The sequence below is a fragment of the Tubulanus polymorphus genome, chromosome 2, assembly GCF_964204645.1.
Source record: "Tubulanus polymorphus chromosome 2, tnTubPoly1.2, whole genome shotgun sequence".
NCBI classification, from domain to species: domain Eukaryota; kingdom Metazoa; phylum Nemertea; class Palaeonemertea; order Tubulaniformes; family Tubulanidae; genus Tubulanus; species Tubulanus polymorphus.
In genome coordinates this window covers 9,934,607-9,959,732 of record NC_134026.1, presented here as the reverse complement: position 1 = coordinate 9,959,732, position 25,126 = coordinate 9,934,607, and the positions used below count along the sequence as shown (strand labels likewise).

General features: G+C 37.1%; 2 protein-coding genes across 2 annotated transcripts in view; one reads left to right on the top strand and one right to left on the bottom strand.

Moving 5' to 3' along the window:
• The window catches only part of LOC141900824 (citron rho-interacting kinase-like), a 55,175-nt gene extending 42,779 nt beyond the window's left edge, over positions 1-12,396 (top strand). The window contains exons 33-42 of the mRNA XM_074787873.1: positions 243-345; positions 1,690-1,770; positions 4,226-4,370; positions 4,838-5,073; positions 5,612-5,720; positions 7,261-7,386; positions 8,646-8,726; positions 10,377-10,458; positions 10,939-11,127; positions 11,566-12,396. Coding sequence (XP_074643974.1) covers positions 243-345; positions 1,690-1,770; positions 4,226-4,370; positions 4,838-5,073; positions 5,612-5,720; positions 7,261-7,386; positions 8,646-8,726; positions 10,377-10,458; positions 10,939-11,127; positions 11,566-11,695 — 1,282 coding nt within the window. The 3' untranslated portion in view covers positions 11,696-12,396. The remainder of the gene's footprint in view (positions 1-242; positions 346-1,689; positions 1,771-4,225; positions 4,371-4,837; positions 5,074-5,611; positions 5,721-7,260; positions 7,387-8,645; positions 8,727-10,376; positions 10,459-10,938; positions 11,128-11,565) is intronic.
• Positions 12,397-15,316: 2,920 nt separating this feature from the next.
• Positions 15,317-25,126, bottom strand: part of LOC141898894 (uncharacterized) — a 35,138-nt gene continuing 25,328 nt past the window's right edge. The window contains exons 14-15 of the mRNA XM_074785039.1: positions 21,854-21,908; positions 15,317-19,493 (exon numbers count right to left, since the gene is read on the bottom strand). Of these exons, the coding sequence (XP_074641140.1) occupies positions 18,759-19,493; positions 21,854-21,908 (790 nt within the window). The 3' untranslated portion in view covers positions 15,317-18,758. The remainder of the gene's footprint in view (positions 19,494-21,853; positions 21,909-25,126) is intronic.

Here is a 25,126-nt window from a genome sequence, read left to right as displayed (position 1 = left end):
CGGGGCTCATATTTGAAGTTTGGTGGTGAATAGTAGCTAAGATCACCCAGGTACGGTACATGTATAGTACCTGGGATATTGGATGATCTGAGCTTCTATTCACCTGCAAACTTAAAATACGAGCCCCTATGTGGACGATCAAAAAGCAGAAGAATGGCGATTGATATGTAGACTCCCAAATGTCTGAGGGGCTGAATTGAAGCTGACACAATTATAGCTGAAGAAATGATTATTTTTGTTAGGACATTGTATTTGATGGCTATGAGTTTCCCGGAGAAACAGAAATGGGTAGCCGTATTAGAAGCGATGCTCAGTCAAAATCAGAAAGATGCACGTGCCCACGCTGTAAGTATTCAAGGAGGGAAACGATGATTTCGTTGATAATGATTGCAAATAACGAATGAATTTGTTTTTCAATATGTTGGTACAATATTATTGAGATACAATATGCATTGAGCCCCAATCAATCTGGATCATTTGGGGTCAGTTAGATAAATCCAGTTGGTGAAAAATCTGGTTAATACTTTTGTAACTGGTAAGCTATGCATCTCCCAGTACTAAAGCCTGGTTATATGGCATAACAAGAAATGAGCTTAATTTTCTGATAGATAAAGTGTTCAAGGTAAAGCCTGGCGCACACGAGGCAATTTTTAGTCGCCAGTTGCTGCGACCGATTTTTGAGCAACCGTTGCGCAATCGATCGCTAGGTGTCGCCCGTATGCGACCACTGGCGACGGAGAGGCGATTATCTTTCGCGCCAAACATTTTTATCATGTGACTTGTCAAGATGGCCACGCTACTAACCCGGGTGATGCTGTATTTGAAGTATCACATGATAATTATTCGTTTAGTCATTGGCTAGGTTGATGAGGTGCTCGTTGCTTGGCGTCTCCATCTACTGCACACGGGCAACTCCCGAGCGATCGCCGAGCAATTTCTCGGCGTCAAGCAATTTTCCGTCGCCCAATATCAAACATGTTTGATATTGGGCGACACGGAGCAATTCCTTTCGACAACGAGCGATCGCTGTCGCCCCTTGCCGCAGACGAGCGATTTTTTCGTTCGACGCCGAGCAATTCGGGCGGTTGCTCGAGAATTGCTCGAAACTGTCGCCCGTGTGCGCCAGGCTTTATATAACCTACTCTATATGTAATTGACTGTTATATGCTTGCACTTTCCTATCGTGAGTTGAAAAATCTCAATATCCATTCCGTATTCACGTGACTGATGATTTTCACATTACATGTGGTTACCAATCAAGATTCTTTCATTCTATCATACTTTGATATATTGCGGCTAAATACTACAGCAAGAGAAAACGATATCAATCGCATCAAATCAATCAGCCATCAGAGACATCTATCAGAGGCTGAAAAAATAAATAGGAATCATTCCCATGCTGCACAAGTTGTTTCTGCCGTTCAGGTGCTAGAATTAATTGGTAACTTACATCCCCCGACTGACGTCACCAAAGGGATACGCGCCGCAAGGGTTTAAGTATAGAATTAGACTAACATTTGTATAAGTGGACCATAGAATTATATCCGGATTTGAAATTTTGGATTTAACTGATCCAGATTAAATGGGTTTAACTGTATTTACGAAAAGCATTATGGTCAATAGATTTTTCATAACAAAGAATTTGTGTTGTTATAGAGTTGAATATCGTTTGATTTTCTTCCATTTTAGCGTATATTAGGGAGAAATGTCCTCAGCCTGACGGATACAAAACGCCTTGATATCAACTGTACTCTGGTACTGACTGAAGAGGTATGTTTTGGTGAAAATCTTGCAATCCAGAAATCTTGATCTTACTTTACTTGATGTTGCTGAACTGGGGGTTTTGCCCTCATCATATTAAACAACTAGCCCTCAAACTACCCTGACTCTTTTCGTCTGCTACATAAAATCAGTTACATTTGTATTCAAACCCATCAGCTGATGATAAGCTAACAAAATGATGTGGGTACACAGAACCGCGTAAGGGAAAATTCTGCTATAATTTTTGATGGGTTTCGTCGTCAGACGAACCCATCTATGGCATCCTCGTCATGTCTGTCTGTCTGTCTGTCTGTCTGTCTGTCTGTCTGTCCGTCTGTGGATGTTTCTTTATGACACGATTTAAGCTGTTTGTGTGGACCGACAATTCTGTAATTTCACACAGGTATTCTCTACTTGATGTAGATGGTGCAGCTTGGTTTATATTTGATTCCGATGGTTATAAGTGCTCTAATTTGGTTAAAAGATAATTAACGTTACTCGCTAGTTCAAGCCGCTGTATAGCGCGTTGCTACGACGACGCTCGATCAACATACTGGTACTCGCTGTGTAATACTGAACACGTATATACCTGTAGATATTGATCGTACTAGCACCGGTTTTAGATAGCGCGCGCGCTGATCGGTCTTAACACTTCTCGGAACTGCTGTGCTAAATGCTGAGAGGCCGAATCTATGCGCAATCATTTATTGGGCTCGTCACATTTGATAGTGAATGGATAAATAACCGGTGTCAATGACGGTCGCTACTCCCCATCAGTATAACTCATCAGTATAAGAAATAATTCTTTCGAGTTTTTTTTTTCAATCCCCGAAGTTGTTGTTACTATGTTGACCTCGCTGTTTTATAAGCTTACCGATGATTCTTCTAGTATTTTCAGGGTCACAAGACATGACGAAGTCGCAGGGTTTTGTACAAATTTCAGAAACAAACAATTATTTAGGCGGCACCTGATCTATTGATTAATTATGATAAATAATGTTTATTTCATTAAAAATTTGTTTTATTCAAACACTACTTTCATTGCACATAGCGTGATCGGTAGGCCCTACTATCCTACGGTAGGCCATGGACTCTTTCATGTGGTAGGCCTATTACAAATGATACAATCCGCGTGTCCGTGAATAAGTGACACGTGGTGGGGCGGGTTGTGAGGAGCATCGAAACTAATCCGTCACAAATTATAGATAGAAAACAATACCTTAAGAGGTTAACTTTTATAAACATCATTACCAAATCAAAACCTGCACATCCTATCATAAATAGAAATTCTAAGAATTTATTTCAAAGAATAATAAATTACGTCTAAATATTGGGATTCGAACTCGTAGCATCGATTCAGGTGCCTTTCCCAAAGCGGGTATCCCGCGGGGAAAACCCATTACTATTTATATCGAGAATCGCCTTTTTGACAGCGAGTTCGGTGAATGAAACAGAAACAATTACACAGAAACCCATCATGGAAAGTTTCTTTCTGGTTGAAATATTTTGAAAAAAGCCATGTCAAGACAAACCAACACTGGAACAAGTTTGCCATCAGCAATATGATGAAAGGGACAAGCTGGGAAACAAAACTGCTCATACAGTACAGCTTAGAATTAACTGAACATCGACTTTGTTAACGTTTATTTTCTCATTTCGTTTACCTTTAAAACGGAAATCGATTGGGGTTTTGGAAAGAAATTAAATGCCTAGCGTATATCGTTGTATCGGCTTTAAAATGCGTCCCAGTCAGGTGTACGATGCGTTCGAATTGGAATGATAAACGAGAATGCGATGCATTCAACATGTAAACAATGCGCAATTTTCAAAGTTTATTAATTCTAAGCTGTACCGTATATTGGAAATACCTTCAATTATTGGGAGTTAAAAGGTGAAAAAAAATTTTGGTGGCACACCTCATCAAATTGTGAAAGCCCTGTGCTTTTAGTACAAAATAACACTAACTTATTTTGTGTCAGCCCTGTGCTAGAACAATGTACTTGTATAGATATTACTACGGCCTTTGATGACAGTTCTGGTCACAAGGTCCCCAAAATCAAATTTCTGCAACGGATAATTTGATTTATATTCAATAACCTTTCATCTAGGTTTTTAGCCTACACATAAAAAGGCAAATCATGTCTCTTGATGAACTCTGACTAATCTTTCGAGTACATATATACTTGGCGTGATTTTTATTTATAATTCATAGAATTTTATATATCATGGATCGCCACCTGTTGGATCCTTGCTTACCACAATTAGAATCATTGATTACCAAAGTTCACTGCGGAGTCCTACAGTAGCATTGCCAGTTATAGAATATAATTCTCAGTTCAAACTATGCTGATAATAACACCTTTTAAAGCCAAGTGGAAATGTGATACTAGAGGCCCAATTATTGGACAATTATGATATATTTGCTACCTACTGCATCCTCATTTGCCTGCCTTGTTCTTGACAGATTTTACTGATTGGTGCCGATGACGGTTTGTTCGCTCATAGGCTATCTCCAGATTCAAGTGATACTCCGATCAGCATCGAAGGATTAACTCATGTCTATCACATATCTACAGTTGAACAGTTGAGAATAGTAGTTCTAATTGCAGGTACGTATGAACCATTGGAGGTAGAGTGACAAATACTTAGGTGTATTTACCTTGGGACACCCAGTTCCAATTTTTTAATTGACATTGAGTGGTAAAGTTGTCTTTAGCAACTGCTTATATTTCGTTTCTGTATATTCTAACCAACTCAACAAAACTCAAAATGATATACATTATGGTGTATATACTATAGCTACTTAAGCTAAAAATAGGGAGTCCCATCATTGCTTGGAGCAGTAACCATGCTTTAAAAAAACTAACTCAAAAAGTGATTGAGAACTTTTAGTACTTGGTCGGTCATATGATGTCTACAGTATTAGAAAAACACTGTTGATTGAATTCCAGTTATTACCAGTAGACGTGGGGCTCAGTCCCTCTAGTGTACTTTTAGTACTATTCAAGAAGGGAAACAAGTGTAACTCGCAACTATTTAGCCGCCAGCCAGGATGATATTTGTGACTTTTTTTCAGGTGAAGAACGCTTGGTTTTTACACTGGAAATGAAAACTCTGCTGTCGAGGATAGAGCAAGGGTTTATCATGCAGCCAGTGTCGGTGCTGCCTAAACCCGTAGAGAATGTATCCGGCTGCACATTGGCCGAATGCAAAGTGTTTGAAGATGACATCACTTATTTATGTTTAGCTACTCCTATGAAAGTCTGCATTTTGAAATACAACACCGGATTGTCATCGTTCTGCATCAGAAAGGTTAGAATTGTTTTGCTTTTGACTAATAAAAGGCTAGGCCATTTAATTGTTTACTTTCCACAAATACTTCTGTGTGGCAACGTTTGGAGGGTGAAAATAGAATATAAGAACCTTCCTCTTACAGGGGTTCAGTAACATTATTACTTGAAAAAAAAAACCCTAAGATTCATTTAAGCTTAAGCATACAGCAAGACATGAATAACTCCCCATACTATAGCCTCTCCATATTGTCAACAAAATTCAGCTCTTGCTGGACCCATTTGCCTATGAAAAACATACCTCTCGACCACATTCCAGAATTTGCTAGAGTCAGATTAGTTCAGTTTTGAGTAGCAGTTAACTCTGGAGACAAAATTCAATTTTACAACACTCGAGTTATCGATAGAGCATTTCAGTGATTTCCAATAAACCTGCCTGTGGTGGATATCAATGAAACACATTTTGAAAAGTTAGCAATCTTTTTGCTCAAATTTACTGCCTATGTTGGTGGAAACCGATCGATATCGCATTTTAACAATTTCCTGATTAATTTTTCAAGGAACTGCCAACAATTGAACCCTGTAGCTGTATTCTATTCACTACAAATGGATTACTCATCAGTGCAGAAAAACTATATCGTATTGATTTTAGCGACTACTCAATGAGAGGTAATTGAGCTTTCCAGTAAATTATTGAGTTAATTTATCGTATGTATATCCGGCCATTTTATCGACAGACAAAATCCAGGTATTTTTAGAAGTTGTCAAGACGCTTCAATGGATTTTCTTGATATCAGGGATGATAATTTTCCGCCTTTTCAATCAATTTTGATCATTTCCCAGATCTATGCAAATCCGTTGAAAAAATGGGGGGGTGAGTATGATCACTGGTTTACCAGCATCTTAAGGATAGATTGGTATGACCTTAAAAGCGTTCCCCGATCTATTTTTAAATGCGATCATTTTCGTTAGCGGCATGTGTATACTAACGAAGTTTTATCTATCTGTTGGCCGACCGTGTGTCTGTGGATATATGTATCTACATTTTAATCAGTTCAGGTGTCGCCTTGTGTTCAGGACCTTACCCGAGACATTTAATATGAAAATGAACTAATAATACCGATATACTACAAACATCAGTCATTATGTTTTATCACTGCACTTTCAACCGCAATACTTTGCAAAACATTGATGAATGTAAAAAAGGGGTTACTTACAGAGGCTCTGAGGAATTGATATCTGTAGGTTTGAGAATGCCTGCTTCGTGCTGATTATTTTTATGGACTTTCGCTTTAGCGAAGTACATTTTTGCTACGACATATGAAACTTACTTCCTTTGGTACAAAATAACTTCCAAACAAGGCTTTGTTTCTCTTCGGAACTTTCAAAACATTCGATGCTAATACAAAATCTCTAACCCTATTGAATTTCATCGGAATGCGTTGCTTATTTATTAATTTAGTTTTTATTTGTTGTTGGAACTACATTTCGTTTCGGGAGAACACATGCCTTTTTACGTATATTCATGCACGTGCGCGTCATGGTCATATAGACTCGCTGCTATGTAGTGTATTGATCTGTGTATGTATACGAAAAGCGCGCCTGGTGTGTGACCTAGTTTTCTTGGAAATAGACTTGTTACCGGTCTCATCCCATATTGCATGGGACCAGCAATCAGTCTATCTTGGAAATAGACTGCTTATGATTCAACTGCCAGGATTCGTCGCGGGCGGCCGTGAAAAGCAGTGAATTTTATAGAAGGGCAGTGAAATTAGGAAAGGAGGAAGTAAATCTTGGAATCTTGGTAAATCTTGGAAAATTGTTCAATTTACGAAAATAAATTTGCTTACAAACTTCGTACACAGTGTATGAAATGAATTAAATCAGCGTCACACCATGAAAGTGGAATGTCAGTGGGGAAAACCCACTACCTTATTCACGATGCATCATCATGCAGTTACGTTTGTTTCTTGATATTTTCCGTCCTTATTTTCGATTTAATTATCTGTAAAGTCAGTTTTTTCCCATCATTTGAATTAGATAAATTTTCAATCTTTTTTCATTTGTTCTGCTAGAGTGCCACTGTTTAATTTTGATACTGGATTAAACATACAATATCATGTAAATTCTGGAAAATCCATATTAAGAATTTTGTTTCTTGTTTGAGATACAGAAGGTGAATGCATATTCTTTATCTTACACGATTCAGAATTCCTGGACAAAAGAGATAGTTCATTAGCGTATGCTGTGTTCGGTGCAGCAACATTCGACAGTTTTCCGATCGCAGTCTATCAAGTGTCCGAAGAGCCCGAAGAATATCTGATTTGTTTCCATGGTGAGTGATACATTATACATTACATTTGATGTAATATATATTTCAAGGAATAAGATAAGTAGTTGTTATCCCTTAAGAGGAGGGGTTAAGGGTGACTGACGAATTATACTCATTTTGTGATGATGAAGTGTTCCTCAATTGGGTGCTCCACAGAATGACCATGCAGAAACATATCAAATTATTGTTAGCGGAGCTTCTCCACTTTGCCTAGGCATCTGGAAGCTGTAGGATGTTACATCTTTTTATATCCTACGTTATATACAGGGTGTCTCAAAAAATGTGTTACCGCAGCATAAAGATTATTTATTCATTAACTATAATTGAAATTAGATTTTTAGGTGGTAGGTTGGTAGACCTGGAAGTTTTCTCGAGGATGGAATGTTTAAATGCAAGAAATAAGTCTTGCATGGCTGAGCATACCATGTTTTTGAATGGTCCTTAAAATGGAGTCGAACCAATACAAGAAATATGGAATATTGCACTATATAGGTTTATTGATAAATGTTCCGCTTTCACTTCACATAATTTGAGTCGAGACAATTAAATCAACTGAAGCAGATTTCTACTTGATAAAATTGTTGGTACTCATGACTAATTAAGCTTCTCTGGGACTTATTCAATGTCATCACCTTTTTACCAATGCACAGTTAAGCTCAACATTGAATTTTGATACATCAGATTCAGTATTTCTCAAAATCTGTTACTTTCTGGACACTAACTCCTTGATTCCTGCTGATAGTCTTTTGAATTACTTAGATTTTATATTTCCCAACAGGAAACAACATCACAAGGAGTGAAATTCAATGATTTTGTGATTTTAAATCAATTTTCCAACAGGCAGGTGGTCATTTAACAATAGACATACACAATGGAACAATCTGCAAATTTGGTTAGACAGCATTTTAATGGCGATTCATAAACCTGCTAGTGCTCAGCCGTGCATGACTTATTTTTGCATTTCAACATTTCATTCTCAACATTTCATTCTCAAGTTAACATCCAGGTCTATCAACTTTACCCCCAAAAATAATAATCAAAATCATAGTTAATGAATTAGTAACCTTAAGGCAAAGGGAAACATATTTTCTAAGACACCCTGTATAATCAAAATGGCTTATCAATGAAAATAGCGTTGTCAAATGCAGTCATTTGGATTCAATTACATTTCCAGTCTAAAGTAATGAAAGTCTCTAACAGTAATGACATTCGTCAGTTTGTTTAAGCATATTTTTACTAATCTTTAACTATTGTCTCATCAGAATTTGGTGTATTTGTCGATGGCCATGGAAGAAGATCTCGAGGTGATGACATGAAATGGAATGGATTACCCGTGTCATTTGGTAAGCGACTTTTTTAGAAAATTTTAGAAATTTCAAGTATTTTCCGGGCACCTAGAGCAATCTTGAACCCATGAACGACTTTTATATTTTGGAAGGTAATGGCTATTACCAATGTGGTACATCCTCATTCGATGACATTCAGCATCTCATGCATTCCGGGTCGAGCCCTGAATAATTGCAGTTAAATGCGCCGATGTATGCTCACTAAAAAAATCATCATCACAGTCTATAATATCTGAAGGCGTTCGCCATGTACGCACGCGGCAACATAGGCAGTAGGCCTATATACATTACTACTGTTGCCGCGCATGTGTCTGTCCACAACCGATCAATAAAATACGTACACATCGTTGTAGTAGATACAAAATCAGTGTTGCAATGAATATGCATTGAAATGCAATATGCGACGATAAGTAAAACAGGCGCTGAACGCTTTTATGGTTCACCCAATTACCGATCGCGCCAGACCAATTGAGTGGGATCATCACCCCCTCCCCCCTCCCCCTGTACTTTTACATCATTTTTGGACTATTTTTCAATACCGAAATACGCGTATCCGCGGGGAATTCTTATCTCTCTTATATGCCAGGTGCCTGGAGCAACTTTAGATTTCAGTCAACTAATATTTTTAGGCAAATATACTGAAAAAAAGACAAGGAGAGCGACAAGAACCAAAAACGAGCGTCCGGAAAATTGTGAAATTTCAGCGCATTTTTGTGCAATTAGTTGAAACTGGGAAAATGGAAACAGAAACAATTGTAACCTTTAAGGGGTTAAAAGAATATTGAGTGAAGTCTAGGGTAGTTGGACTGCTCCTCTATTAGTGGAAAAATTGTTGTTGCTATTGTAATAGGGTGCAGGCGGATTATGACAGGAGCCCTGAATAATTGCAGTTAAATGCGCCGATGTATGCTCACTAAAAAAATCATCATCACAGTCTATAATATCTGAAGGCGTTCGCCATGAATGCACGCGGCAACATAGGCAGTAGGCCTATATACATTACTACTGTTGCCGCGCATGTGTCTGTCCGCAACCGATCAATAAAATACATACACATCGTTGTAGTAGATACAAAATCAGTGTTGCAATGAATATGCATTGAAATGCAATATGCGACGATAAGTAAAACAGGCGCTGAACGCTTTTACAGTTCACCCGATTACTGATCGCGCCAGATCAATTGAGTGGGATCATCACCCCCTCCCCCTCCCCCTGTACTTTTACATCATTTTTGGACTATTTTTCAATACCGAAATACGCGTATCCGTGGGGAATTCCCATCTCTCTTATATGCCAGGTGCCTGGAGCAACTTTAGATTTCAGTCAACTAATATTTTTAGGCAAATATACTGAAAAAAGGAAAGGAGAGCGACAAGAACCAAAAACGAGCGTCCGGAAAATTGTGAAATTTCAGCGCATTTTTGTGCAATTAGTTGAAACTGGGAAAATGGAAACAGAAACAATTGTAACCTTTAAGGGGTTAAAAGAATATTGAGTGAAGTCTAGGGTAGTTGGACTGCTCCTCTATTAGTGGAAAAATTGTTGTTGCTATTGTAATAGGGTGCAGGCGGATTATGACAGAACATCCTCATATCTCAACTCGCCTCTAACATGATTCCACTAATGACATCTTTGTTGTCTTTTCAGTTTATCGTAAGCCATACCTGTTCGTTGTACTATTCAACTCTCTTCAAGTGATCGATGTTTTGAGTTGTACAGGTGACTGGAGGTAAGTCGTCATGAAAGCTGCTTTTGAATGAATATGTAAATATGTACGGGTACTGGTTTTAAAAAAGCAATTCCAGAGCAAATTCCTGATTACGAATGCTGTATCAGCATTGTATATCGGGTACAAGGCGAGTGTACTGTTATTCTGGTCAAAACAAAACCACTAGAGCAATAAACGTTAAATGAAACGTGTATTTCTATTCGAGGACGGGGCATTGATTTTGTTTATGTTTGTCTGCCACCGCCATACAATATTGTTTCCTTCTATAACTCCATGTGGAAAAACAACATTAACACAATAGAGCTTTCGATTCTTGACCAATTTGTTTGAAACTTAATACCCAGTTAGGAATTGGAGTTTCATTCATATTTTAAGGTAATTCATCGTGGATAGATCGTTAACATAATGATGGTCTCAGTTATGCTGACTTCATTTTGCTCATGCTCATTCTATATAATAAAAATTGTTTTTCAATTGAAGAAGTTGTCAAGCATCGTTAGACCTGCCCAGTCCTCATTATCTCGGTCCAGCATTTGTTGATGGTGCTGTGTACGTCGCTTCGAGTCATGACAATGTCCTAGATGTGATGTGTTTGAAAGGCAATATTAAAGATCAATGTGAAAATGAAAAGGAAAACAGCCAGCCTATGTCTCAAAATATTCCTGGCAGGTAAATAAGATGTTAAGTAAGCTGAAAGAAACATTGAAAATGCTGGAGAAAAATCTTTAGGTCATTCATAGCATTCTGGTTAAGAAACCTTTTACGTTGGGTAGAAATTTAATTTGAACTTCTGCCACAAGGATTCAAACAAGAGTTTTGGTTTCAAATATGTTTCTTTCCCAAATTCAATGCTTTATAAATAACCGTTTCTTTTACTCGAAATTTTGTTGAATGAATTATTTTTCTGCTCTATATATACAATTGTAATATTCCAATTTGTACAAATTTCCACCAAAAAGATCTTGAGCAGAGTCTTCTGCATTGACAACTAAAGAACTGATTCTACCAAATTGAAATGCTAAGCGTCTAATCCATTCAGCAACTTATTACTCTATCTTACATCAACCTATCCATTTATTCTGTACAAAATTTTATTCTTTTATTCAGTTCAACAAGAAAAAAAGGAGCCAAACAGCCACATTCATCGCAATCTGGATATACAGATTCATTGGGTCCAACTGTCATATTGCAATACACTCCGGAAAGTAAAAAACTGAAAGTCAGCTCAGATGTATAACTTCTGTTCTATTAATGCTTGTATATCCACAAAACTGGTGTAAATTTGTGATTATTCATTATAATTATTATCTACTGGTACGTTTATCATAATCATCATTTATTATTGTAACAGTCATTATTGAACAGGATATCTTAATTAAGAATACCCATGCTGTGTACCTTCCAGCGAATGGTGTAATATGCATAATTTCAACTAGGTATGCAAATAAATCATTTTATGAAATGCAATTAATTCTGTAGTTTCCACGTAATAAATATGCTGGTAATTGTTGCATTGTTGTTGATGCAGATATCAATCTGCAGTCTGGAAGTGATGCTTCACACATTCACCATTGTTGAATTGAAGTCTTGGTTTAACTTTTTACCCTTCGGCCGAAGGCCCCGAGGCGGAGTGGCATCACCTTTGTCCATCCGGGTGGGCAGGCATTGAAGAAAAGCTTGTTCCCACTCTATTCCTAGCGGGCTTTAGCCTACTTGGCACTTAAGTCTCAGCGGGCTATTGCGGACGGACGGACATAGATGGAATCCAGTTATATTGGGAAGTTTTAAAGACCTCCATTGGGGGGGAGGGGGGTTACTGAATTTTGGTACAAAGTGGTACATGGGGGGGACACGGGTCAGCAAAAAAGGTACGTACTTTGAGGGAGGGGGGTATTAATCAATCTTGGTACGTACTTTATGTACCAAACTCAAATGAAAATAGCCGTTTGTGTTTTATCGGCTTTTAGTACCCGGTATATAAAATCAATAAACAATACTTGCTTAATTCTTTTGTTACATCATTAATGAAATCAGGTATTTATATTTTCTTTGATTTGTGTTCTTTGCATCAATATAATTGGTGGGGGGGGGGGGGTGGTCATGGGTGCGATGGTACGTACCTAAGAGGAGGGTCAGTGAATTTGGTACAAAGGTGGTACAAGGGGGGAGGGGGGATCAGAAAAACGGGAGATTTTGTGGTACGTAATTTGTGAACGCTCCCTTTGGCTTTACATCGCTTGGATCTTGGTTTCCTTATCAGATTATTCATTTAACCTGACGACAGGACATGTACCCAAAATACATTTCAAATGATCAAAGCTTTATTTATACTTTAATAAACAGACCAGTAGCCTACTAAGAGGTGTTTATGTTTTATACTACCTGATCAATTGTTGCGTATGTAAGGTAGGAGGTCATCGGCAATATATAGTCAAACCTCATTATAACGGCCCTCATATTACCGCCATTCTCACCTACCGCTGTCACACTGTTCAGCTGTATCTAATTTAGTGTTTACCCTTTCAGTGCTGGCTAATTAATACCCTATAGTGCTGAAGATAATTTGAAAATTCTGAAAAATTCCACCCTAGTGTGTTGAATAACGGGAATAGCACTATAATGAGTCTACACCATGGCGCGGTATACCGTTAGTTACTAATAATTCACTATGTTTGACAGTTGCTGCCATCTTTCAGGAGAAATAATTAGTAATTACTAATTAAATCAATACACCGCAGGAAAATCCATCACTGATTCGTACATCGCATTGCGGTGTAGACGCACTGAAAGGGTTAAATGCTCCAGTAATAACGCCCCTCGCTTTCCGCCCATCGCCACACTTTATTATACATTCCTGTGGTAATGCATTGATAATTTGCTTTTGGTAATTATTTGGAGGATCATATCGAGCATTTCTTTTTACAGTAGACTCTGTTCGACTCGAATTCATTGGGACCAGAAGCAAAAAATCAATGAGTTAAGCGGAATTCGAATTGGGATTTTTACGAAATTGGCCAAAATGATTAAGAAATTAAACCTAAATAAATGATTCAATATCGATCCTACATGGTTTGTTTGTCAGTTAGATGCTTGATTTTCAGAAAATTTAGTTAAAACAAAGCGTGTTTAGTCTCACTTTTTACCGCCAAAAATTTACTTGGTGTGATGAAAAATGAACGATCATAAATGGCGGCTTGCTGGAGTGTGTTTATGTACGTACTGGATGACAATGTCTTAGTGAGCAATGTACATGTTATCGTCTTAATTGTAGAGGGATCGTTACGGTAACCTACTAATTATAGCAGTAATGCAGCTGTCAATCTGCTGTCTGTACCCACCCCCCTCAGACAATCGACAGGCTAACGCTATCCTTAAAAAAACTGATTGTCAAGACTAAACCAGATAAAGAAACAAGGTTCGCCAGGATATCACCAATATGCCAAGGATTTCAGGCACAAGCCTATCACTAACATCAATATCCAAGAGAGACATCGCCACCGTTCAGACTATTATAAAGTTTGAAACGCAACCCTCAGATTATTCAATTTGAACAAATTGAAAAATTATTGTGAAAATTCATGAGAGATGGACATGGACAAGTTTAAATTTTGTTGTGGTACTTAAGATATAATCATTTGACCTCATATTGTATTCTGTCAATCTCAATGAAGTTATTTCAAACATAAAAGTGCTCTTTAGCTTTCTCACTTAGACTGAGGTTTATTTTGTTCGCAGTGATGAGATGATGAAAAATACATAATGTTTCTTGTATTTATAGGATGAAGGGCAGGTGGTAAAATATCTAATTTGATACAATTGTAAACTTCAAACTCATTTGTGTAACTGTGTATATTTCAGAAATCCATGGTACCATAGTTATCACGTGTATGTACTGTTCAAATCCTGTTCATGATTAAACTTAAGAATATCATTGACACTATTTCAAAATCACACAGACAGATCGTTATTTCAATGGCAATACATGTATATCAACAGACATTCGCCATTCTGCCCTAGTTCATAATGCTCAACATTCAACATCCAAACGACACATCCTTACGCATGTTATCGACAGGCTTTCGCCATCCTTGCAAAAACTGATCGTCAAAGCATCGACAAGGTTGACGTCTATCGTCTGAGGGGGTGGGCACAGACAGCTGATTGATAGCTGCATAAACACATGCATGTTTTTAATCGATAATTGTGTTTGCTACCACAAGATCGTTCAGATATTCGAGTTGAGAGAAGTTTGAACATAATTTTGGTAAAAAATAGTTGAGTTGAATGAATATTCTAGTTGAGTAATTTTGAGTAGAGTGAATTTAAATAGGACACAGAAAAAAAATTTCAACATATGCAGATTTGAACGGATTTTCGACTTATAGGATTCGAGTTGAGAGGAGTCTACTGTACCGCCATTCTTGTTATAACGCCAAAATAAGCCAGGTCCTGATGGTGGCGTTATAACGAGGTTTGACTGTAAGATGTGCGCACACGAGGTAGAAGCTTGAAAAATGTCGTACCCTAAGCATATTTCTATACTATAACTGCTATCAATTTACTACAAAGTTGCTAATGACATGGTCCATAATGTTGAGTTTCGAAGTCCTTGGCTTCGCTAAATATGTTCACCATAGAACAGTGGATTGTCTGATATTTAGATTGGTGTCCCTAGACTACTGGGCCTAGTTGCCTAATCACACCAATTTTCAATTTGATCATCTCTCGATGTGCCTAGTGTTAATCTGTATACTCAAAAACATAGACCAAAAAGTATTCCTCAAAATCGAAATATAAGATTATGCATACAATAATGCAAGACTATGATACATTCTCATTTATTTACAAGAATCGTACATACATAATTGTCTGTTTCTTATATCGATACAAAAAGTCAAGGTTATATTCATTGAATTCAAATAACAAAGGAAGCTCATTAACCCTTTCAGTGCTGGCTAATTAATACCCTATAGTGCTGAAGATAATTTGAAAATTCTGAAAAATTCCACCCTAGTGTGTTGAATAACGGGAATAGCCCTATAGTGCGTCTGCACCCTGGCGCGGTATATCGTTAGTTATTAATATTTCACTATGTTTGACAGGTGCTGCCATCATTCAAGAGAGATAATTAGTAATTACTAATTAAATCAATACACCGCAGTGCGGTGTACTAGCATAATCCATCACTGATTCGTACACCGCACTGCGGTGTAGACGCACTGAAATGGTTAATACAATGGAACCTCGTTTCAATAAACTTCAGGGGACACGAAAAGGCCAATATAACCGGATACCGGTACTTTGTTATATTCAGGATGAAATTATTATTAAAATTGTCCTCATGATAAATCATCATATGCAACGTCATATGAGGTTCCGCTGTAGAATGAATTACAACACATCAAAAAGGTTTAATCAAAATGAGAAAATTTAATATTGGGTAACAAATAATAAGATATATATAATCTTTTAGATTTGCTGCAGTATTGATTTGAGAATAAATATAAGTTAATCTATTCCAGACTTAATTAAGTAATGAATGGATAGCACTGAGGTTGCTTCAAAATTCAATAAATAATGCAGGGGCTAGTAATGTGAGGGTAGTCTGGGTTTAACAGAGATCTACGAGTTAATTCAAATATCTGTGGTAAACATACAACTTACTCCAAGTAATATAAAATACAGTAGACCTCACATAATTCAGATCATTTGGGACCCATTCACTAAAATCCAGATTAAAGCAGGTCCCCTTGGTTTTAAATTTTCTAAGAAATATACCACTTATACAAGATGCCATTCAGTATTAGGATCACTGTCTTGATTAAAAAAGGCAACTCAATGGGAAGGCAGCGGTCTGAACCACTAGATTCACACCTGGTTCAAGTCTAAGAAACCCCCATGAATCTGGGGATAATGAAATAGCTCCACTATATGTTAGTGCATGTACATCTTTCTGGTGGAAATGAAACCCTACAATTGCTGCCATGAAATTACTGCATGTGAAAACTTTGTACACAAGCCACTGCTTATCTGTAGAATCAAAGAAAAAATTACTAGTACATTTCCTGCATGTACAGTAGAAAATATCTCGAATTTGACTTTTTGAGAAATAAATGTACATGTATATATTCGGAATGGAAATGGAACACCTTGAGATTAGTCAGACAACTTGTAGCCAGTCGTCATGGTTTACTTTATCTAAATGAAACTGATTAGGAACATCACAATTAGTTAGTTGACATGGACGGCATTAATTATCTTAATGGCTAAGCAATAAAAAAAAGATAACGATTCAACAAAAAGCTTCAGTTTATCATTGTTATGAGCCTAGCGCATACAATAAGACTACACAGTAAGACATGAAACAGAAATGCTTTTCTGGCTTGTTTCGCAACTTGGCATCTATGGTGTACTGAAACACAGTTCCATTGGTTTCACCAAATACAAAACCATTTCAACTGCAGTTCGTGATGGTGTGAGTAGTAAAAAGAAACGTCGATACACAATAATTGATCAGAGCGAATCACATGACCAATCAAAATCTCCGCCATTTTGATAACTGTGATATTGTTATTACTTATCTCATCATAAGTGGCGCTGTAGGTTTGTTTCGCAGTGTTTCTTGTTTCATTGTGTGTCACAGGTGAACTGAAAGTTCGCAACAAAACAAAAATGCTTCATGTCTATTCTTACTGGGTGCACTAAGCTTCAGAGAAGAGAACAAGATTTTTAAATCGTTGGTTAATCATTTAATTCATTATACATTCAATCACTGGTTTGATTTGATCTTTGAATATCTGAATCAATATGTAAAAATTTAATTCTATTCAATTCTATTCTATTCAATGAAAGAAACTGTTAAATGTTGCTCGATAGCATTATAAAATACAAACAGTATCAGCATCACGCTTTAACACTACTTGCTGAGATGCTGAGAAATACAGAAAGGCAATTATTTTTTATGGCGCACAAATTGTGTTTTGTTCTTTTATTTACTTTTTACATAAATTACTTTATTACATAAATTTTTCAAGGGCATTTGAAAACTGCGACTACCGCACATGCTGCACGCTTGATCCAGATAATTTGGGACCAATTGAATTGATCTAGTTTAGGAGATACTGTGGATAAAATATCATATCTGGCATACTGGGGCATTTATGTAAAGATGGACATCTAAATCAGATCATTATCTAGATTAAACTGTTTGACAGTACATTCTTAAACAGGCCATGTAGAAAATTTGGTGTGCTCCTACCGCGTGGAGCCAGACCCATTAGAGACATTCTTATCCAGAAATGCTGAAATAACTACATTGCATACATAACATTAAAAAATAAAGCACATTTAGATGAGACATCAATGACAATTAATTTGGCACCTTAACATAGCGGACTAAAGCAACGCATATACACATTAACTCTTTAACCAGCAAGTATTTTTCAGCCTGCAACTGATTTGGACCATGTAAGGCAAAAATATAACAGATAACCCCATAAAAGTAGTATTCATTTTCTGAAAGAACTTTTCACTAGCTTTGAAACGATACCAAATTTGGTGTGCTACCGAGTGGAGCCAGCTGCATTATAGACATTCTGATCATTCATGCAGAAATAGCTAAAATGCATACATAACATCAGAAAATGAAGTACATTGTTTAGCTCAGACGGACTCTTTCAGCTCATTTTGGACCATGTAAGGAAAAAACTACTTAATAAGTCCATAGAAATTAGAGATAACCACATAAAAGTACTATTTTCACAAGCTTTCATGCTGATACTAATTTCTCAAATTTTATTAACTTGGGGGGGTGACCTTCCCCCCTTGGTCGCCCCAATAATCAGGCCAGCCATGATCATCATAACTATCCTCATTCCACCGAGACATATTATCATCAGAATCACTCATTACAGTCCAAGTCATCTGCGATCATCCTGTGTACTGGGTCATTGCTACTGACGACATTCTCAACACCAGTAATACGACTCGCAAACACATGGTTTTTTTTATCCACTAATACATTACAAATTTGTGACGAATCATTTTCCCGTTTTGCTCGACTAAGACATCGTAGGCCGTCTGTTGTCGCCATATGTACTTGACTACCTACCAATCAATAAACCAGACTATTCAACTTAGTAATCCTTGGCCATTCAAATTGATCGCTAGTGAGCAATTGCTGGTTAAAGGGTTAAACAATTCAATAACATTATATCTACCATGTTTCAACTTCAAGAACAATTAGAAAATATGATGACACTTAATGTTAATGTGCCATGGTTTCGAGCAGTTGAACAGCACTAAAGTTTAGACTCGTTTTCCTGATTTAGATGCACTGGTAAACAAAGTTGTATGGCGTTTCCACTGCTATCTGTGCCAATATCTAAAGTTACTACCGGCACCGATTCTACAGAAGTCGAATTACTAGTCGCGTCATTGTTATTCGTATTCAGATTTTGCATCCATAGATTCTCCGGGTGTATTGCCACGTCATTCATGATTTCTTTACCGATAGATGATGCCGCACTCGCATCGCTACCGCTACCAAGTCCGGAGCTATCCTCCGTCCGATTGTGATTCGAAAAATTAATGGCAGGTTGTTCTTCTGTTGCACTACCGGATGTACTACTATTACTGCTATCAACACTGCTAGTGAAACTAGTAGCCGCGCTATTGCTGCATCCCTCATCAGCAGCATCAATTGGGGAATGCGCATCCGTCAAATCTCTATTTGTACGGCAGGCATAACCGTTTAAATTCCATTGCGGAATCGGTTCTTCAATTCGTCCAATTTCGTTGTCTTCCCGAATATCCTCGACGGGGATGACACTGCTGCTTGTCTGATCACCTTGACGACTCGATTCAGATAACGTTGATACTCCCGTATCATTGTTTGAATATTCGTTGCGAGTCATCATACCCTCGTTATCAAGAACCAAAGCAATCTTTTTGTACATATTTGTACTCGATATCGAGTGCGTCCCGTGATTTGTCGCTTCACCATCTTCAATGGAAACATCATCACCGTCAGGTTCCTGAATGCAAGATACATTTGCATGAGATGACAAGAAAAAACATGTACAAACCAGGATCTAGCTAATAGTATACATATAGAATCATGAGGAACTGGAGTTGATAGTTAGCAATTCCTCCTCATGATGAGCAGCCAAAACATTTTGAAAATAACAAATTATTGTTTTGCTTGACCAATATCACAACAGCATAATAATGCAAAATCACCATAGTTTAGAGTAGCCATTCAAGTCCTGGCTAGCACCATAATTTTGGGGGGAATTTATCTTTGTCATATCTGTTCATAAGCACATAGCTGATTGAATAACTCAAGAAAGGAAAGCTGGCACAACCATTAAGGTTTCCTTTTCGATATCATTATAGTCATTTTAAGTGATAATTGCTACAAGAGAGCTTTTTTGAGTCGTCTTTTGAGTGTGAGATTATTTCTATATTACAGTACATTTCATCTGTATTGCGTTTTCAGACAAACCAAACTTTAAGTTTAGCTGTAAAATGGGCCACTGCTTGATTAAAAAGTCATTACAGTAGGCTTTTTTAGGTCAAAGGACAAATAAAGTTTCTAGGAATTTAGCCAATTCCAGGGCAGCTAGAGAGTAATGTGGATCACTATCAGTTTTTTTACAATGGAAGTTTATTATTTAAACAAGGTGCTCATGGGCACTGTTATTCAGCGCAGAAGTTAGTGAATTGAAGGAGTTAATCATATCCACCATACTAGACCATACATCGGTTTAGTAAGGTGCTCTATCAGCTTATACTTCACATAAAAGGAAATGCATGTTATGAAAGTATAAGATAATTAGATTTTAAATGACAAACAGTTATTTATACAAGGAAGAGAAGATAAATACGTAACCCATTTATAGTAGGCCTAAAAGATTTTGAAATGAAATACATATAATCATCATAAATTATAAGCCTCGTAATAAATTATAAGGTTTCATTAAATCAAAAGCATCTCAGATGTGATATTCATATTTTTGTTGCTGAAGCTGATATTAAATCTAGCTGTATCGGGAGATGAGAAAGTATTAAAAATTGATACCTTGTCTCTCCACTCATTGCTGAGCTTAATAGTTGACACAGCAGGCCAAATATCTAACTTTTAGATTATTTTTTTTAAACCATGATCAATGATATTTTACTATATCAGACCTGGCGGTTTAGAAATGAACTGATAAAGTTTATAACATTCTACAACTAAACAGATTCTTTCTGTGTGGTCGGGTTTATCAAGTTCGGCTTTTTGATGAATTGTCTATTAATGTTTACGTGACAGTGCACCAGCTCGACATGAACACTATGTAGGTGTGAGCAGTATCTATTCGCCGGACAGAAGCGCCGGTCAACCTACCCTCGTCGTATCATTGGGGAGGCAGCTTCACCACGCCGTACGAGATCGCGGCTTCCCCATTATGTAACCGTCCCAATATAACCATAGCATCAAGCAGCAGTGCAAACAAACACCGAGGCCAAAAGGGTGGTTCCCACACATAGGCAGGAACGTAGCGAGCCAGCCGTGGTGGGATGGAGTTGTCGAATTCAACTATATACTACACAATATTGGTCGACATGTATGGTGTTTTTTCATGCGAATTAGAATTGTTTAAAATTCATCTGCATATCGATACAAACGTTTTTTTCGCCAAGATAATCCCAACGTATGCATAATTAATTTTAGTTCAAATATTTTCTAACAAATCGTTTTTTATTAACAGAATATCCTTTATCTAGATTAACGGCTTTGTTGATTTTGGTGAGCTTCACATGTTACTAAAACAAGGGCGCTATCATCACAGCTCCGCAGGAAATACTGCAAACGACGCCGCGCATCGACATGCAATTTTCATCACAGCAAACGAAAAATCATCGTCAATTTTAATTCTTCTTTTGTAGTTTTCTCATTGGAGAATTTTATATGTTGAATCAGTAATATATAAAAAGCCTACTTGTAAATTCGACAGCAAGTGTTGTACAATTCTGCTCGTGTTGTTTACATTAGTAGATCAAGATGACGTCACACTACATCGCTAAAATCCCCAAAAACGGCATAAAATTGCCAATTTACCCAATTTAGGCTTCATCAATAGCCTTCAAAAGCAGTTGCCACTTAGCGGCCGTTAAAACAGCCAACTAAATGCAGACCTTAGCCTGTGAATCATTTCACACTCGGAGGAGATAGCGGTCAACACGAATTCAGCACTCCGTTTTATACTAATAGATTCAGCTGCGCTTAATCTAAAAATTGTTTATCACTAATGAAGTATCAAATCCTTATGAAGTATCAATAATGTTTGATTGATCTTGTCATCTTTGATTTATTCTCAATTTTCCTGTGTAAAATGTCGGAAATACTTACTGGCATGGAGATAAACTTATCGTCAATGAGACGCTTCTCGACACATTTCTTCCCCCTAAAAATTGTCAAAAAAACATTAGCTGATATTAAGTGCAAGAAGACTCTTACGAAAAGCAGCATTCACGTAGAACGTATGCAAGCTATAACCAAGTCAAAAGTGAATGTATACAAACTTCCGATTGACTTATTGCAAATATTTCAAAAGATATTGCTGAATGAAAATGGATAAAAAAGTAATGCATTAGGCCACACCAAAAAAAAATCCTGTTTCTCGGGCGGGGCAATCACCAAAATGGGTAGGTCGGTAGGGATTTTTTTTTTCTATTTATAGAAAAAGAAATTTCGGGTATTCTTCTGACAGTGGGTAGGTCGCCGTAAATAATTTTTTACAGGACCAAATTTCCAGTTAAAAATATGATTAGCAGCTAGACGACCACAATAATAAAGGGAAGTTGATGTTTTTGTATTATATTTCACACTTGGAAACTGTTTATAAAAAGAAAAACATCAAAATCTTGAATAGGCGTATAATATATTGTATACGGAATTCCTGGAATTTTACAATCCAAGGTCGCCATCAATATCTGATAAGCAACGTTGTCTGAGCACACAAGTACCATATCCAGAATAAAATTGTTAAATCCGATGTAATAAGATATTTTTATCATGTCGTCTCGGTGCCGACATCACGATTTCACGAAAAAGAAAAAATATTTACGAGAATGGAGAGCTTTGTAGTCGGTCGGCCACATATATATTTTTGAAAATAGTTATTTCATCCACAATTTTGAAATAGGGTCGGTAGGCTATTTTATTTTATTTCGAAAATGATTATTTGAAATGACGAAATATCGGGTCGGTCGGGCCCGAGAAACAGGGTTGTCTTTTGGTGTGGCCTTATGGTTTCTCTTGGCATTTTATCACATATCCCGTGTTTGTATGAAGGAGTACATCAAGAACAACATTGATTACACCATTAAAAGAGAACAACAGGCATGCTAACAGCCAACTTGCACATTTTAGAGAAAAAATTAGAATTTATTCTCTTTTTAAAATTTTGAATTTTTAAGAATAATCGGGCTCATATATTTAGGACATAATAATACAATTTGAAGGTCAAATTCGAATATTTTGAGATGTTACCATACTAACTATGCAAATCAACGTAGATCACATCAGACCCATATATCAGGGGTTCGGGGGTTTGAACAATGGACAGGGTGTCTCAGAAAATGCGTTACCTAGGCTTAATGATTGATAATTCATCATCGATAATTCTAATTGATTTTTTGCGGAGCCAGGTTGGTAGACCTAGATATTTGCAAGAGAATGTTATGTTGAAATGCAATCATAAGTCATGCATGGCTGAGCACTAGCGTGTTTTTGAATGGCAATGACTAGAAACAAATCAAAAAAAGAAATAACTAGGGGTCCAGGGACACCATGCCCACTTGTGGTTTCCAATGCTCAACAATTTCAATATTCGACGCTCCCTGGTGACCATATACATAAACCAATGACCTTGAAACTCACCACCATCATAGAACATGTCAGCAGCTACGATTTTGTAATTGATCATGGTAATAAAATATGACTAGGTACCTATCTAATAAGGAAATACTAAGTTATTCTACTATTCAACACCCCCTGGTGACCATATAGAATAACAAATGTCCTTAAAACTAACCACAATCATAGATGATGTTATGAGCTACAACTACGCAATTGATTGTGGTAACAAAATATGCTTAGGTATCAATATAATGTGGAAAAACTTTTTCCCACCAACGAATGAGTACTGATGATACCAAATTGGCCCCCAATTGTGTCATAATTGGCTGATCAAAAATACCTGTCTCAGGTATAAAACATCCTTTTCCAAAAAATACCCCTCACAAAGTGCGATGAGAGATGGCAAACCAGTAGTAAGCTACAGGACATGGAATTCTGGCCAAAATTGACATTTTTGGGCACTAAAAAGGTCATAGGACGGCCATCTTGATTCAGATATATACGAAAGATCATGCTAATTGATTTAAGTGTCTTCAAAATTTCCCTCAAAAAGTTCAAACATGTGTAAAAAGTGCTGATTTTGGCGAACAAAATTGCTTTCAGTCGGCCATCTTGAATCTGATAGGGCCAGTTTTTGGGCTGAAGATACATATACTAGGGTAGATACATGTGTAACCCATATATCAAGACATTACATTGAAGCGTCTTCAAAACTTCCCAAAATAACTGGATTCCGTCTATGGACGAACGGACGAAAAGTGAACGCAATAGCCCGTTGGGTCTAAATTCCCAAGTGGGTTAAAAATGAGTTCCATTGTGTACATCTATTGATAAATGACCAGCTGCTCTGGAGACATGACAATAATAAATCAACTGAGACAACTTTCTCCTTAAGAACAAGAGCCCCAACGGGCACTATGGCCAGCCTATCAGCTTTTCATAAAATGGCAAATGATGATGCATTCTGTGGGTTAAATTTGTCAAAATACACTCCCAGCTGAGAGTCAATACCTAATAATTTACACAATACAATTGTAGAATACAAAAGTAGCACAGACAGCGACTGGATCTGGCAGGAACAAATACCTCAGATAAATCTTTTTCCTTGGTCTTATTGATTTTAATGCGGCATAGTATTGGATTTTCTGAAATTTGCTCAATAAAACAAAATTGAATTGGATTTGATATTTTTGGCAGAATAGAATTTGATTGAATTTGTAGTTTGAGCACATGGCTAATTGGCATATCAAGGTCATCTATCCGGTTTAAGAAAAAGCTATTTTTTCCGGGCTTTACACAATGGTCAATGATATTTTCTGTAGTGCTAATAAAAACCAAATCAACTAAAGATTTCACAGAAATCGATCTTGAAATACAATTTTAGATCTAAAATTAAAACCATGAAGTAAAACGGTAGACGATACCGCGGGTTCACGCGAACCGCTGCTGATTTCTGCAGCTAAGCCAATCATAGAGGAGTCTTTGCTTTCTGATTGGCTTTTCAAAACCAATATTTTTGCGATCAGATATTCGCGAAAGAGCTCATATGAATCTTAACGAGGCCCTCTTTCAAAATTCAGCTACGTAGAGTTTGGAGAATGGATAATGCTTTAACGAATAATTTGTATGAATATATGCTCAGTTGCACAGACAAAGAGCCTTTGCTCTGGAAATCATGTCATTTAAATTTGCTCCATTTGTATAGTAATAGGCTCAGCCTACGGCTGGCCTAAAAATGTTGGTCCTCATTACTAATTAAGC